At 27.5% G+C, this 16,804-nt stretch overlaps 1 protein-coding gene across 1 annotated transcript in view; it reads right to left on the reverse strand.

The window, feature by feature from the left end:
- LOC111628935 (afadin-like) overlaps positions 1-16,804 on the reverse strand; it is a 111,721-nt gene that overhangs the window by 21,844 nt on the left and 73,073 nt on the right. The window contains 4 exon segments of the mRNA XM_023372793.1: positions 5,068-5,193; positions 8,757-9,824; positions 16,016-16,053; positions 16,095-16,168. Of these exon segments, the coding sequence (XP_023228561.1) occupies positions 5,068-5,193; positions 8,757-9,824; positions 16,016-16,053; positions 16,095-16,168 (1,306 nt within the window).

Consider the following 16,804-nt stretch of genomic DNA (forward strand, 5'->3'; position numbering starts at 1 on the left):
TAATTGGGGCCTCCTGCCTCTAAGCTTTCCATATCTGGTCTTGACTTTCATGTATCGAACTCCGTTCTCAATATTAAGGAAGGATAGACATCAGACAGACAACGGTGGAAATTTCTAGGTCAAGAATTTTTTTCAAATTGCAAATATTCATAATTTTGATATATATTTTATTCAAAATAATTGAAGTAATTCATAAATAAAGGATATGGCAAAAGTCAGGTCCCATAGATAATTTATTACATAAAGAATAAATGTTTGAATTAGATGCCATTTTCTTCTAAACACTTCTTTACTCAATTACAAAAACTATTTAGTTACATATGTACATATGACTAATGAACATGCTTATTACACACCCAGCCTATTTAATTAACTTATCCCAAAATGCATTTCAGCCTTATTGGTTATCAATTGGATGACATACAAAACAGTCTGCTTGGTGTTTTGTATGTCACCCAATTGATAAAGGCCAATAAGGCTGAAATGCATTTTGGGATAAGTTAATTAAATAGGCTGGGTGTGTAATAAGCATGTTCATTAGTCATATGTAACTAAATAGTTTTTTGTAATTTAAATAATACAGGCAAGAAGCTTTTTAATATATTATTTCTTTACTCATTTAACTTATGTTCTTTGAATTTGAATATTTCTTAATAGAGTAATACACACAGTAAAAGTATGATGTACAGGAGCAAGACACTACTAATTTGAGGTGGAGATCATATATTTTAAGTTAAATAAATTAAAATTATGATTAAAAATTGCAGCAGTGCTTTGTGACAATGTCACAATAAATAATTGCTTGTTTTATTAAATATTTATATTTGAACAACAGAATTTCCTAAAATATGAAAAATAGCTAACATTTTGATTTTAAAATATTACTGTGAGAATCTGACTCCCTTGTGAGAATTTGGAATAATAATAATTCGAATAGAGTCTTTTTTCTTTATTATTTCCGTTATTTCTCCCGTTCTCACCCCGTTGCCCGAGGAATAGACCCCGGACAGCGATAGAAACGACGCAATTCAATGACCTTCTTGACGGATGAAGTCGTCCGAGTTGACCGTGGAAGCTCTCCGGAGACCTGCAGTGTGCGGATTAATTACAAAAGGTCACCTACAAAGGTCGACCGTACGGCGAGAAGCATTACCAAAAATGGTCAGTCATCTCCCCAGGTGATGACAAATTTAATACAGTCGACCCCCCTATAAGATATAGATACGTTCCAATTTATTAGGAATCCGATTTCTTACAAGTTGTTCCAATCACAGCCCGACACGTGTCAAGTTTACGGACTACGGCTGATTGAAAGGTTTTCTTCCATAAAATTAATCGATTCTACACTAATCCGACTCAACATTTCCAAAATACGTATATTTTTTCGTAGTTTTATAGGAATCGTAATTATAGGGGGGTCGACTGTACCTATTGGTCAAGAGATGTCTCTAATGTCGTCACCCATGATGGGGGAGACAATCATAAATAAAGAGAACTGTCAAAATCCCAGATTTTCTCCCATGCTAAAAGGATATAAAAGGGGAATGATCCGACACCTCGAGAGCGATCGTCCAGGAAGAAGCAACGAAGCGGAATCTTCCAGCCCTCTCCACCTCAGGATCTACAAAGCTCATTATCGCCGCTCCATACGAGGTAAAGGACTTAGAATATTTCCCATTCTCTCAATATACGCCAGAATTACTCCTCGAAGAGGTTAACCGAAGAACCCTCTGAGCGAACTCCACCAGGAAAAACTCTACAGTCAAAGAGCGACGGAGCAAACACCTTATACGGACTGGACAGAAAGGGACATCGCTCCACATAGCCCTCCAAGGGCACTTCGCTTAGAAGACGACGATCACAGAGCGTTTTATCAACGCCCTATATGGCGAGATCGTATCCTACGAGGTAAACCCTTGCCATAAATTATCTCTCTCTCCAACGTAAGGTCTTTCTCGATCTTTAGGCTTTAGATTAGGTTAGAGTATAGAATAGATTTTTATTTTCTTTACATGCGGGTTATACTTATTGTCTTTATGTATAATTTCTTATCTGTTTATTAAATGTGTTGGTTTATTTCTACCCATGTAGCCAATTGGACACCTTGTCACGACTTCCAACTCCTCCCCATTCACTTATTTTTGCCCTCCTATGCTATCCAACAACCGAGAGCGGGTCTTTCCAACCCGTGCAGATTAAGTGGTCATTAGGGTTCATCCCAGTGGCCCCCTGCTACTCACATTACATTTACAACTAAATTATTTTAAAAAATAAATGATATAACAATTTCTTATGTTAAATGAAAAAATAAACCAAAATAATCTGAGGCAAGTTAAAATAAAATACAGAATACAATAAAATATGTAAGTTATAGTGATTTCAAAAATAAACATTACGTAGTATTTCTAAAACATATTTACAAACTATTAATGTAAATGGAATAATAATGAAAGATTAAATCTTACATTTATATTTAAACAAAGCATAAAAAATCAAAACAGAACATAGCATTTTATATATAAATATTCAAATGCTACATACAATATCCTCAATGATGTTTTTCATATAATAGTAAGTATTGTCTTAATTTTCACTAAAAACAAACAAGATTAAATAAAATGAATACAATATGCTTTATGACATACAGTATATCAATTTGGATATACTAACAGACTATTTATAAATTAAACAAACATGTATAATATGCTATAAAATGTATACTTAAATTTAAGTATTCTAACATGATAACATTAGATATCTTACACCATTGTAGTTTTATAGAAATAGCCACAAAATGAATTTCATGTCCTGGATGCATGACATGTTATGGCAAACATTGTGGTCAGTTTTTTTAACTGTCAGAACACAAATTTTGCATTATGGAATTTTTAAAAATGCCAAAATGCAAAATTCATCTTGTGACAGTTAAAAATATGACAACAACATATTCTAGCATTATCAACATACCACAATGTGTCATGGCCATTTCCTGTTTATTTTGTAGTAGTTCCGGATATATCAAGAAGCAGAATAGCTTCATTTTGGGCCAAGTTTCAAAATTCTAATATAGGTCTCTCCTCTTCTATAATCCCACCCATGCTGCAAAATATAGAATTTGTATCTTCCAAAAAAACTTTTATTTTCTTAATTGAAAAAAAAAGTATCATCTAGCCCAGGGGTCTGATCATTGATCATAAGCTTTTTGCTTGACATATACAAACTCTGGTTTGACTGGATTACTTTGTGCCATTATAGTTCCACCTTTGGAATATATGATTAAATATGTAAAATAATCAATCAAGGTCAAGTTCAATTATTTTTGCTAGAACTGTTAGACCAACACTTCAAATTATAGTTGATATCTTTCAAATAACATTTGCACTTTCTATCAATGCAGTACTCTTCACAATTGCAGATTAAAAATCCCTGCTTACTTCCAGACTATTTTTGAGACTGACTGAAGAAGTAATAAAGTGTATGTCAATGAAGTAATTCGGCAGGTGTAAATTCATTGTGAACACAGAACCGCTCAAGTAAACCCTCTCTGGTGTCCAAGTGATACAGCCCAGATGTGTTCACTAAAGTAATGTCAGATCAACACTGATAGATAACTGAGTTGCCTTTAAATTGTTCTTCAATCTATTTTGATAGAAAATCAAAATGGATCGAAGAACAGGCTTGTATTTATTACAATTTAAAGCGTGATCGCTACAATGAATATTCTTTTCCTTACAATAAAGTAAAACCAAAAAATTAAAAACATCTGATAATTAATCAGATTAACTCAATATCTTAGTTTTAATATTCTAAAACATTTTTATTACAGTAAAGTAATAAATATCAATACCAAGTAACAAAGAAAAAATAAATTTATATTTTTCTCTGTCATCGAGTAAAATATCATTAATTAATTGTATATTTTCAAATACATACATTTGGAGATATACAGTGAATTAATTATATAAATAACAATATTCATAGTTTAGAAATTTCAAGTATTAAAAAAAATATTTTTACAAAAATTCTGTTAAATCAAGTTTTATTTTTATATACAGGTAACTCTTGGTATTCACTTTCTTCTGAGTCAACATAGCTGAGCTGAAGCATGTTGATGTCTTGGGAATACTTAAATTTTTTTGGATGATTCAATAAGCAAATAATAACAAAGCTTATTTTATTCATTTATATTAAAAACATTAATCTCACATTTTAAGATGATTGTAGAACAGTTACAGACATGAATAAAAAAGCTTGTCATACAACAGTTAGTTTTATGACAAGCTTTTTTATTCATGTCCTTCAAGACTTCAGCATGGGGAGTCAGCTGCTTCCAATGCTCACTTAAACTTAAGACTGCATTTAGGAATAAACACTGAGTCTTGCAACTCCTTGCACAAACTATCAATAGTGCTGTATATTTTTGAATGCTATTAGCTGCCATTGGTAGCTTTGGCATTTTTCCTGTTTATCATCTTCCTCTTCATTGTCATGCAAACTTTTTATAACAAGCATGTCCATTTGTGGGTTCTGCGGCTTTCTGTATAGTGTTATCATGTGTATGGTGACATCAGTTTGGTAGTACAGTAGTTATCATCAGTGTCAGCTTAATGGCAACATGCACCAGAAATAAAACCAATTTTCATTACCCTTGCATCCAAAGCAGGTGTCAGTGAGAAACTTCTAGCAATGACACATTTATACAGTATAAACTATTTATAAATAACTTTAATGTATATTCACAGAACTTCAGAACTTAGTATTTTCATTTTCTTCTTCTTCTTTTGAACATTTTGACCTTGCCTATTTGTCTCACCCATCAAGTTGGTCCTGGTTTCTGTACTTTGGTTATGTCGAAATATATAAAAATTACAGACAACAGAAAGCAAGTTTTTACAAGTACACTACAAGTAATGTACTATAATTGAAATATTGTGAAAGCAATTTGCTTATATGCAAATGTTTTGCAAGCAGTCACGTGGTTGATCACAATGTTTTGCAAACACATGAATACAGAGTGTTACCTGTATATTATTTTTAAATCTTTTAATTTATTTAACTTTTACTTACTATTTAAAGAAGGAACACTTTTACTTCCTTGAATTCTACTACCTGAGACATTAAACAATCGTGGATCATAATTTTGATCATGCATAACTCTGCTTGGAATATCTCGTTCACTAAGTCTATGAGGTCCTAATTAAATTTTAATAATTAATTAATTTTAAAAAATGTATAATTATAATTAATAATAAAAATATAAATATTTATATGAAATTAAACAACAGAGTTTTTATTTTTACTATATTATCTCTATTAAATACTCAAAAGTGAAAATCCCAATCTTATTCAATTGACTTATAGTCAATTTTAAAAATTAAATTATCATTATATAAATTTATAAAGTTTGATTTAAATAATCCAATTGATAGTTAAGAAGAAATATTATTAGAATTTAACAATTTTATATAACTTAGAAAAAATTAATATAATATTTATTGTAATATATAAGTAGCAAACATTATTATTATTAAATCCTTTATATAAAAGAAAAGAAAATTTTTTGAACATTTAATATGAAATATCTAAAATTTAAATGTATAAATAATAAGCTTAAGCTTCAATTAAGATCAAGTACATACAGGTATCCCTCGTACAACATGGGTTCACTCTAATACAGTTTAAAAATTGGGGATATCCCCGTATAAAACAACTTCTGGTTTCACTCTAACATAGTTTTGGAAATCCTCTGTACAAATTTCACATTTTTAAGTGTAAACTAAACTTTGTTATTTGATATATATATATTTGTTTTTAATTCAAGTAAGCACATGTCTTGTCTCAAAAATAGATTTTAGAATATTGAAATTTTCAAATTATTTTGCAATTCTCATCAGGTTTACTTTAATGAAAACTGATAGGACAAGAAAGAAAAAAATTGCACTAACTTTCCTATTAACCAAGTGTCATTGCTTTCAGACTTTAGCTTTTAAGACCATCACTGTGTTTTCTTTTTATGGATTAATCTTTATATTTAGTAAACTTTAAACATTTTTAGGTAAGTGTAAACATTTTTTTAACCGTAAGCAATCATTTATAAAATGACAAACAAAATACAATAGTATCTTGGTACTCGAACAATTCAATATTTGAACACAAATTCTGGATAAAAGTCGCTCAGTACTCAACTTCACAAATGTAATCTGCTAGAACAAATTTTCCATTAATAACATATTTTTATTTTGTTGTCCATAAGAATTTTTTATGTTAAAAATAAAAAATATGAAAATCAGCAAAAAAAAGTTGAAATGACGATGATACTCTGTTAAAAGTAAACACTGTTATTTAACTAAAATTAATATTAATGCATAATACAGTACTTTTAATAGTGATTGTTAATTAATTATTGACCAGAAATAAAAGTATTGATTGCTTTAATAAACATGTTTTTCTTAGTAATAAAAAAGAATAGTATACTTTTATTAACTTCTGGAGCATCATCTTATGGTTTACATTAGTTTTTTGTTTTGTATAGCATGAATTCATGTAACATGCCACTTTTTCGGAATGTATCTACCATGTTTTACAAGGGATAACTGTATTCAACTTCTATTTTAACAATAAAAAATAAAATAAAACTTCTCTTCTATAGACACAATCTTTATTTTAATTCATTTCATTCAATTATGTAGCAAAAAAATTAAATGAATCAATCTAATTGATTTTAAAAATCTTAATTATTCTTATTATTACAATTTTCATGAGATAGCAATGATTTTTTATGATAAAGGTAAAATTGCTATGTTAATTTTAAATTAGTTTAAAAATAGCAAGGTTTTTTTACTTTAGCACTTTCAGTTGTTCTGTTATTGTAGTGAAAGAGTATGTAACTCAAAATATATTTATTTCTCACATAAATAAATAAAATGTAATGCTATATTGCAATACAAAAACAATTTTTATTAGCATAACTAATGACTGGGATTTTTGTATAGATCACTTATACAAACCTGTTCATTGTTCAAATGGCATTTCAGAATTGGAAAATATATATAATTACCATAAATTTTTCTATTCTCAGTAACTTGTTAGATTTCATATATTCTATAAAATAATAAAATTTGCATGTATGATTTGAGACAGATCTGTGCTATATATTACAGGATTAAAATGTATTCATTTTTAAAGATAAAGCATGTATTTTGTGATTTTTGAATATAAGATAAGTGATAAGTCTATTAAGTTTTAAATCTGACTTAAATTTTAAAATAAATATAAAGTTTTATACGAATATAAAAATAATAATACATTCCATTAAGAAATTCTTTACTCTTCAAATTCTTGTAAAGTCTAAATAAGATAATTTTGTTTTTATCAAAATTGTTTAGAATCTAATGAAATTAATTTGTTTTCTTAATAGATAAAAAGTGTGTTTAAATCAAAATTAATGGGAAACCAAAAACAACAATTATCAGTAAATCTCTATGAAAAATTATATCAATATGCTTTGATTTATCCAAAATATTTAAATGTTGCTTTTTCCATTGGAAGTTAATGCTAGGAGTTACAATAAGAGTCAGAAAAAATAAGTGAATAACAGAGACAGACAAGAAGACACAAGTAAAATATATCATGGAGAAAATAAGAGAGAACAAACAACAACAGGTAGAACACATTGGAAAAAATAATGGAGAATAGAGAGAGGGGGACAGACACTCTGGAAAGATGGTGGAATGACATAGAAGACTCAGATAGCAATGGATAGCACTGACAAAAGAAAGGATGCACTAATGAAGTTTATATTATGCAATAGGTAATAACAGCTCATGGAGTTATTATCTACTGCATAACAATGTTAATGTGACATTTTAATTGGTAGAACTCTCTGTACCCCAGTATTGAATGCAACAATTAGACATAATATTTAGTGAAATGAGTTTTGTTTTTCCAATGTGAAAATGAATATTTAACAAGATCTGAATTTTACTAGTAACAGATATATAAATCAGAATCTTATTAGCTGTTTTAAAATATATTTACATTTTAGATGAATTTTAATAATAACATCTAAAATTTGAAATAAGAAAATTGCATTATCTTTAATTAATTAAATTCAAAATACTGTATATTTCTAATTTTCAAACTATCTCAAAGTTTTTTAAATATTCACTTCTAATATTTATTTTTTTATTTATAATTCAGCAAAGTACATTGTTTTTATAACACCTGCTTACAACTGTTATACTGGTTGCTCTTCAAATATATCATGTTCTTCAATTTCAGATTACATTTATAATTTTATAATGATAATTATAACAATATCAGTAGAATAACAAGGCATTGCTGTATTCTGCATAGGTATATTTCTAATACTAACTTATTATTTTAAATTAAAAAATATCAAATTTTAGTATTTTCCATATTTTATAGTTATTATAAATAAATTGTTAAACAATTTTCAATGACCCTTACCTTGATAATGAATGACTATTTTGTTGTTGATACATGCTAATATTTTGATAATGTCTTTCTTCTTGAATTAATTGTTGTGCTTGTTGCGACTGATGATGTAAATTTGGTTGTGATCCAGGTCGACCTACAGGTCCAGGAGTTGCACTGTAAGCTGGTGGTGGATGTCNAAATTATAAATTGAAACTTTTTAAATTAGAAATTTTAAATTTAGCATGCAAAGCACAGAAATAGAAGAAAAAGCAGTGCACATATATAAAAGATTATGGGTTAATTGAGGTTATACATACTATTTAATTTTGCAGAAGAATTGACGTTAGTCATGGAAGCAGAAACAAGCTGAGATGTTATATCTCTTGTCTCATTCTCTTCTTTTGGTGAATCTATAAAACCTTCAAGGCTTGAATGATATGATTTTTGTTTAATTTCTTGTTTTTCTTGAAATGTGTAAGATGTTTGTTTTCGCAAAGGCTTTGAAACATTCCTTGTTAAATTATTTGATTCTCTATTTTCTGCCTTTGACATATCTTGTATGAATTGAACATTAGATGTTGCTGTCCATAATGATGAAAGTGTTCCATGATGGCACATATAGCAAGTACATTCGGCCAAAGAAGGTATTTCCATACTGTTTGGTATTGTATTTAACATGGATAATCTGAATAATGATTGTTGGTATGCTTGATAATTCCTTTCACATAATTTGCAAAAAGAAACTTCGTAAGGAATTCTAGCATTTCTTTGGCGAAATTTTAAATTTCGTTGTAATCGGCAAGTGGGACAGCATTCTTCACAAGAACAACTTCTAGGATTAGAACCAATAGATTCATCACTCCAGGGACGTCCAGTGATCAATTCCCAACGACAGGATGGGCAACACTGAGGACAAGAGCACCTGTTAGGATGTTCTAGAAGTGATTCATCACTTTTTGGTCTGTCTTTAGGAATTTCATCAATAGTCTTTTGTGCTGAACAGCTATGTATTAGTAAAGAATTTTTTAAAGGACCTTTTAAATATGAAAATGGAGTTTGCTGATTAATTATTATTCCCTTCTTTTGTTTGGAATGACCTGCAGATCTATCAAGGGTTTGCACAGCTTCCCATTGTCTAGGAGAAACAGCAAAAGCTGTTGAAGAATTTGTCTTATGAATCGTTGGATTAACTCTTTCTAAGCGAGATGCAGAATAATAAGAAAAACAAGATGCTTGCTGAAGAGTATATTGCTGAAGATTAGGAACAGGATGAGAAAAACTTGTAGTTAGTTGTTTATCTTGAATCATGTAAGGAGGAGGAGCAGATCCTTTATAGAAAATGTTATCAATTTTAAATAATAGGAAAGAATGAAAGGAAAAAAGAGCTTAATATATTAGTGCTGATAGACAGTATATGAACCAAAAATTTTAATAAATAAAAACAACTGATAATTTTAATTGCTATTATTAAACTTTAAATAAATTTTGTTGAAATGCTTTTAAAATAAATGCACAAATTTTAATATAAAGGATAAATATGTGTAAACAAAAATTATTATTATTATTATTGTCCATTTAATATGCAATTTATATTTAAAATTTTTTTATAAATTAACAATTAATTAAGCACCTAGCATATATTCAAATAAAAAAAAACAGTCAGCTAGTATTAAAAAATGAAAAACAATTATAATAAAAAGCAAATATGAAGCAACAGCCAACTAGCAATACAATATAGAAAAAAGTATGATTGCATTAAATGAATATTTTGTATATAGAACATTAAAAATATTTGATACATTTAAAATATTTTAGGAAAATTTATGACGACAATACCAACAACTCCAAGAATTAACTCTTTTGTTAATAATCTTTTTGGTTAAATTATTTTAAAATTCCTATTTTTTTTATATTTTATAATTTGTCAAAGCCACATTTATATATTACAGACCAGTGATGACAAATCTTTTTCCGAAGATCGGTCAAAATTGAATTCAAAATTTATTAACTCCAAATTGTATATCACTCTAATAATTTAACACTTTTCAATCTGTATGACATGTAACAATAAATTCTATATAAATGTAAAGATGATGATAATTGATTATAACAGAAATAAATATTTTGTTTAATGGAAAATCATCTTTTGTTTATTTGATGATAACTAACTGACGTTCATAATTAGTTGCTTTTAAGGCTTTCCTCAATAGTTTTAGGATGCACTTTCATACTAACTTACATACAAAGAATTTTGAAATCTAACAAATATATTTTTATAATTTATAAAAATCTAATGCTTTCTAAACATTTAATTGAAATTGTTGCATGGGTCACATTTTCCGTTACTGTTATAGACTTTGTTGCATCTGTTAAATTTCTAGTTATTTTAATTAAATACAGTCAAACCTGTCTATAACAAAACCCCAAGGGACTGAACAACTCTTCCATAATAGACAAGTTTCCACTATATACAGGTTCCATTATAAACAGGTTTGACTGTAATAATAACTGATACTCTCAACATTTTAAAAATGTTTTTGAATTCTATTCTCAACTTGCACTTTCACGTTATTTAGTATATTAATTATATTTATAAATAAATATATAATTTAACTTATTTCCAAATATATTAAACTTACAAAAACATATGAAAAAATTTTAAAGTTACAATATTATATTGATTAAAATGCCTAAATTTTAAAGATATAATACAGTCGACCCCCCTATAACACTGGTTCCTATAGTTCGGATTCCTATATCATGGCGAAAAAACTGCGACAGTATTCGTACAAACATGCTAAAAAACCTCCTATAATTCGGTAAAATGTCATCGCCAACTCGTGTCGTGACAGGATTGCACAACCATTGAGTTTAAACAAGCAGCGGACCTACCAAAAACCATTTATTATTTAACGTCCATAAAAATTATATTTATATTAATGATGTCGCTAAAGTTCAGTGAATTTTTCGCAAAAAAAATAATTTATCAGGAAGCACGTGAGTGCCATTCGATGACAATCTCCACGACGAAAACAAGCTTAAGCAACAGCGTAGTCAAATGGTGCACACTCAGTAAGTAATCCTACAATTTTTTGTTTATAGCATAGTTTATATGGATTATTCCCAAAAAATTATACGTATTTTTGGAAATGTTGAGTCAAATTAGTCTAGAATCGATTAATTTTATGGAAGAAACCTTTCAAACAGCTGTAGTCCGTAAACTGCATACGTGCTGGGCTGTGATTGGCTGGACTCCTAGAAGCTGGATTCATAAAAACAGGAGCGTATCTACCGTGTTATAGGGGGGTCGACTGTATAAAACTTTATTATATATAGTTTCAAATATACAGAACTGAAGTCATTCAAAACTATTTTACAATTTGAATTTTACAAATTCTTTTATTTTAATAAACACATTTTATTTCACAGATATAACAAATGTGCCCAGTGTTGCCCAAGTATAAAGTAATAAGGACAAACATTAAAACCATATTAAAAGCTTGGAGTTAACAGTTAGTTTAGCAGGCTACCAAATCCAGGTGATGATCCTATACTCTAAGATTATCATTATGAATATATATGATTCATAAACCACACAGTATTTTCACTAATTATTAGGTAATGCTTACTTATATAATGCATTAAACTTAATTTATCACAAAGTGACAAAGCTATGATATCAGAGATTGTCTGTCCTGGTTTCATGATAGGTTCTGTATTTTCTGCAGGGTTTGAAAGTATCTGAAAAATTTGATTCAGATTGGTCAAAGGTTTAGAAGTGTATAGGAAACATATTAAATACAACAGATATTCTTTCATTTTTATTTAGAAACAAAACATTTCAATAACATTTCTAAAACTAAGATATTTTGGTTCTTTGACTGTGGGTTTGTTTTTGTAAAAAAAAATTACTAAAATAAAAAAGAAATTGACCAATTAAGAGCCAATAAATAACCAAAACACAAATTATATGTAACACTAGTGGATTAGTATTATATATATACAAACTGATGACACTGAGTCAGTGGCATGTCTCTGAGTAAAATCATATTTAAAAAAGGCATTTTTCTATAAAATCAACTATTTGATTTTATAGAAAAATGCCTTTTTTAAATATGATTTTTCTAAAAGAATAATCATATTTAAAAAAGTATTAAAAGAATTTTAAAAGTATTAAAAGAATTTCTATCTTCAGTTAAATTTGTTATCCAATAATTTCCAATTTAATTAAATATTTCTTCTGCAAAGTCTACTTCCTATATAACTTTTATATCATGTAAAATAAATTCTAATAAAATAATAAAATGATTTCTTCCAAAGCACAAATCAAAATCCTACTTAACTAACAGAAATTGGACGATTCACATATCAATCAACATTAGAAGTAAACTTATCAAATCATTTGTTAGCACCTCTAACAGTTTTCTAATTTTACAATTGAATTTATAATTACACTTATAAATTATATACATAAAATTATATTAGAATATTAGAATGAGAGAGATCAAATAATAACCTCATTATACAGATTATTATAGATAGGAGCATACCATTCCATCACACAGGATAAATGGCAGATGACCAGGTGAGAAAACATTGAAACATTGTTTAAAAGTTGTATTTAGACTGACTGGATGGCCAAGACTGTTACTGATAGCTATGTAATCAATACAAAGATACCATATTTTACAGCATATAAGATGTCCCCCATTTCAGCACAGTATATTTAAAGAAAAAAATATTTAGTGTATTTAATTAAGCTATCCCATACCTTTGGCACTCGGCCCCAAAGTTTCTTTTATTGTACTCTGGTTTAAAAAGATGTAAGCTTAGAATGCACACTTTTATTTATCAGGAAAAAAAATTAAAAAATTGACAACTTATTGCTCTGAGGGACATAAGATTAAACCTTCAGAATTTCAGAAATTTTCATGAGATATGCTGAACCCACATTGGGCTTGAAGTGGCTACATGTAGAGAATAGTGAAACTGTTGTGAAAGTTTTGGCTAAATGATGAAATCATTATGAATCCACAAAGAGCTAAAGAAACAGAAGAAGAAAAACATCATGAAGTGATTGAAGCCACACAATACTCCTGTTATGAGGCAACTGAACACATCAAAAATTTGTTAAATTTGCAGAAATAAACTTGCATTACAATATATCCAGAGACAAATCGCCATGCTGTGCTGAACAACTTCTAAAATAAAACACATCATAACATGTTTGAAAGGATCTAAAAATGAATTTTGTTGGGACACCATCTTGTGGTGATATAAGAGAAAACATCAATGACTCAATATGAACAGTAGTAGTAGTTCCATTCAATGCTGTCTCCAAAAAAAAAACTCATACACAGTGTAATTCAGTAAATTATACTTAGTCTACACTGTATTGTGTTGAACAAAAACAAACATTGTTTCCTTATAGAAAGAGTTAGTATATATGTTGTGTGTTCAGTAATGTGCATAACTAATGTATTTTCTTTTCCACTGATTAATACAAGGACAGCACACCTGAAAATAGGTTTTTCATACTCAAGCATGTGTAGTATGTCTAAATCATATGTACACATTAAATGTCTGTACAATTATTATATGCACGAATTATTGTAAATGTTGATTTTGTGCAGTAACATGTTCAATAAAGTTTATGTAGGTTTGCAGTTTTTGTAGCTTATTAAGTGTTTGTTTTTGATGAATTTAAATCATCATCTTCAGGTTAAGTTACAATAGAATGTAAAGATGAAGCTAAAATGTAATTTTTGAAATGGAAAGAACTACAGTTCCATTGGTAGAAAAGAGCATGTCATCAATGATGTCAACTCGACTGGCAAATTTTATTAATGCAACAATTATTTAAAAAGTGTATTTCAAATAAGGATTTCCAGTCTAGAAAAGTTTCTATAAAAGTGTACTCACTGTTTCAATTCTTCTTGTATCTATTATACTCACTCTAAAAACTTAATATAATACTTCATTTTCCTAAATATATTTGATATATATTCTTATCCACTGAACTATGCCATTCTATAGTAATTTTTCACAATAACTTATTCATTATCATGTTTTTATTGTTCTTCCTTTTTTAACACTTGTACAATTTTTCTTGTAATAACATAATAGATAAATACAATAAATAAAAATTACTTACTCAAAAAATTAAAAAATGCATTAAAAAATAATAATAATAAATAAATAACTATTATCTGTCAATAAACAAAACAAATGTAGCTTTTATAATATTAAACAAGTACAATTAATATTGTAGAAGTGCTTTCAAAAAACATTAAATGCTGAAATTATATGAGTAATTTCTAGTAAAGCTGAATATCCAGCATTAAGTATGTTTCATAGGAAAGAAGAATTAATATTTTTAATTTTAGTGTTATTATTATTATTATTATTTTGGAAAATTTTTATTTTGTTTGTTTGTATGACTTTTTTCTTATTTTTTCATTTCATTTTATTTTTAAAATCATTTCATATAAAATAATAAGAAATAAATTTATTTTAAACTATTTGTTTCAACTAATCTTCATTAATTTTTTTATTCAGTTATGTAATAAAAATATAATCATTTACATTTTGTCAATTTATTAATTCACTTTAAAATAAAAATTATTCACCAGAATTTTGCATTTGTTTTTATAAATTTTTCACATACAAATATATTTACTGATTCTTTAAATATACTAATTAATATTGTTAAGAATAAAAAAATTATTTAAACAAATAAATAGTTCTAATAAATTTCTCTTTCAAAATCATTCATTTTTCTTCATGTACTGATGACTATATTAAATTTTAGATAAATTTATTATATTAAGTACCATGTATTTCTCTGAAATATCTAATTATTCTATTTATAAATATTAATATAACAATCTTATTCTTCCAGCCCAATTATTTAATACAATAACAAACATTTTTGGGCATATTCACTGTCCAACTTCAGGCTAAGGTTCTTTACTTCATACAGTTACATTCTATTTTTAGAAACAGTTTCATGATGTACAAAAACATTTAATTATGGAATTTAATTCAAATTTACAAAATTAATACAGTAAAATCTAGTTTTAACAGACTTTGGACTAAATGGATAAAATTTCTGATCCATATATCATATGTGAAAATTAACATCCTGTTAATTTTAAAATGCTTTTTATATGTAATTAAATTAACAGGTTTTTTTTCAAATCCAAGAGTCACTTCTCATAAAGTGTATTTTCCAAACAATGTTTGTTTATTTATTTATTTTGATTTAGATTGTATATTTGTTTATTACGGTCTCGTATCAATGGTGAGTACATAAGCAATAATACATATAGAAAACTTTTCTATGAAATTAAACTTCCTATACATACCTAATTTTAATTATAAAAACTTTCCTACATAAGTAAAACAGATAGACTAACTAATTTGTCAATTTTTAACACATACATTTGTGAAATCAACTTTATTATATAATAACAGACTTTTGGCTGTACACAGACACCCCATTGCCTGAATTAGTCCAGTAAATTGAGGTTTTATTGTATGCGTAAAATAATTATCTGCAAGGAGAATATATTACAATAACCCCAAACTGTCAATGGAAAAGACCAAGCATAACTGTNAAGCAAAACATTTAATAACCTGAATAATTAACTTACTTTTCTTGAGAAATTCCAACCAAAGATTGGCCGTCTACTTTTAATAACTGATCTCCAGCTTGTAATCTTCCATCCTATTATTAAATTTTTTGTTTAAATAAAACATTTAATAATAAATTAAAATTTTTTAATACTTAATACTTAATTTGTAAGAAATAAATAATCATAATACATGAAAAATATCTCAAATTAAATAAGATTTATTAATCACATAAATAAAACTATTCATACAAATTACAGTTCAAAACACTACAAATTTTAAAAAGCCAGTAAAATTGATTAAAAGCAAATCTGATAAACATTCTCAGAATTTTCCAATTTCATCTTTCAGATTTGTCAATAACAAAACAAAAGAACATTCTAATGAATTCACTTAAAACAGAATATTTCATTTTGTCATTATTGGATCTGAAGATGAAATTGGAAAAGTTCCAAAAACATTTAGACTGCTTTTAAGCACTTTTCAGTCTTCTTAAAATTTGTTGAGTGTTTTGTTTAACTGTAATGGAGCTATCTCGCTAGTTAAATCATATTCATACATAAATAGATACATAGCTATATATGTGTTGTTATTTTTTATTTATTTTTCTAACTAGAAAACTCTACAATAGTGGTTAAAATTAATTAATCATGGATTTTTTTGGATTCTGAAAAATTTTTATAGTACTACTAATGGCTCTGTTCTTGACCAAAGTCTTTCATATCACAAA

The sequence above is a fragment of the Centruroides sculpturatus genome, unplaced genomic scaffold (genome assembly GCF_000671375.1).
Source record: "Centruroides sculpturatus isolate CEXI.00-Female unplaced genomic scaffold, Cexi_2.0 scaffold611, whole genome shotgun sequence".
Classification (NCBI taxonomy): Eukaryota; Metazoa; Arthropoda; class Arachnida; order Scorpiones; family Buthidae; genus Centruroides; species Centruroides sculpturatus.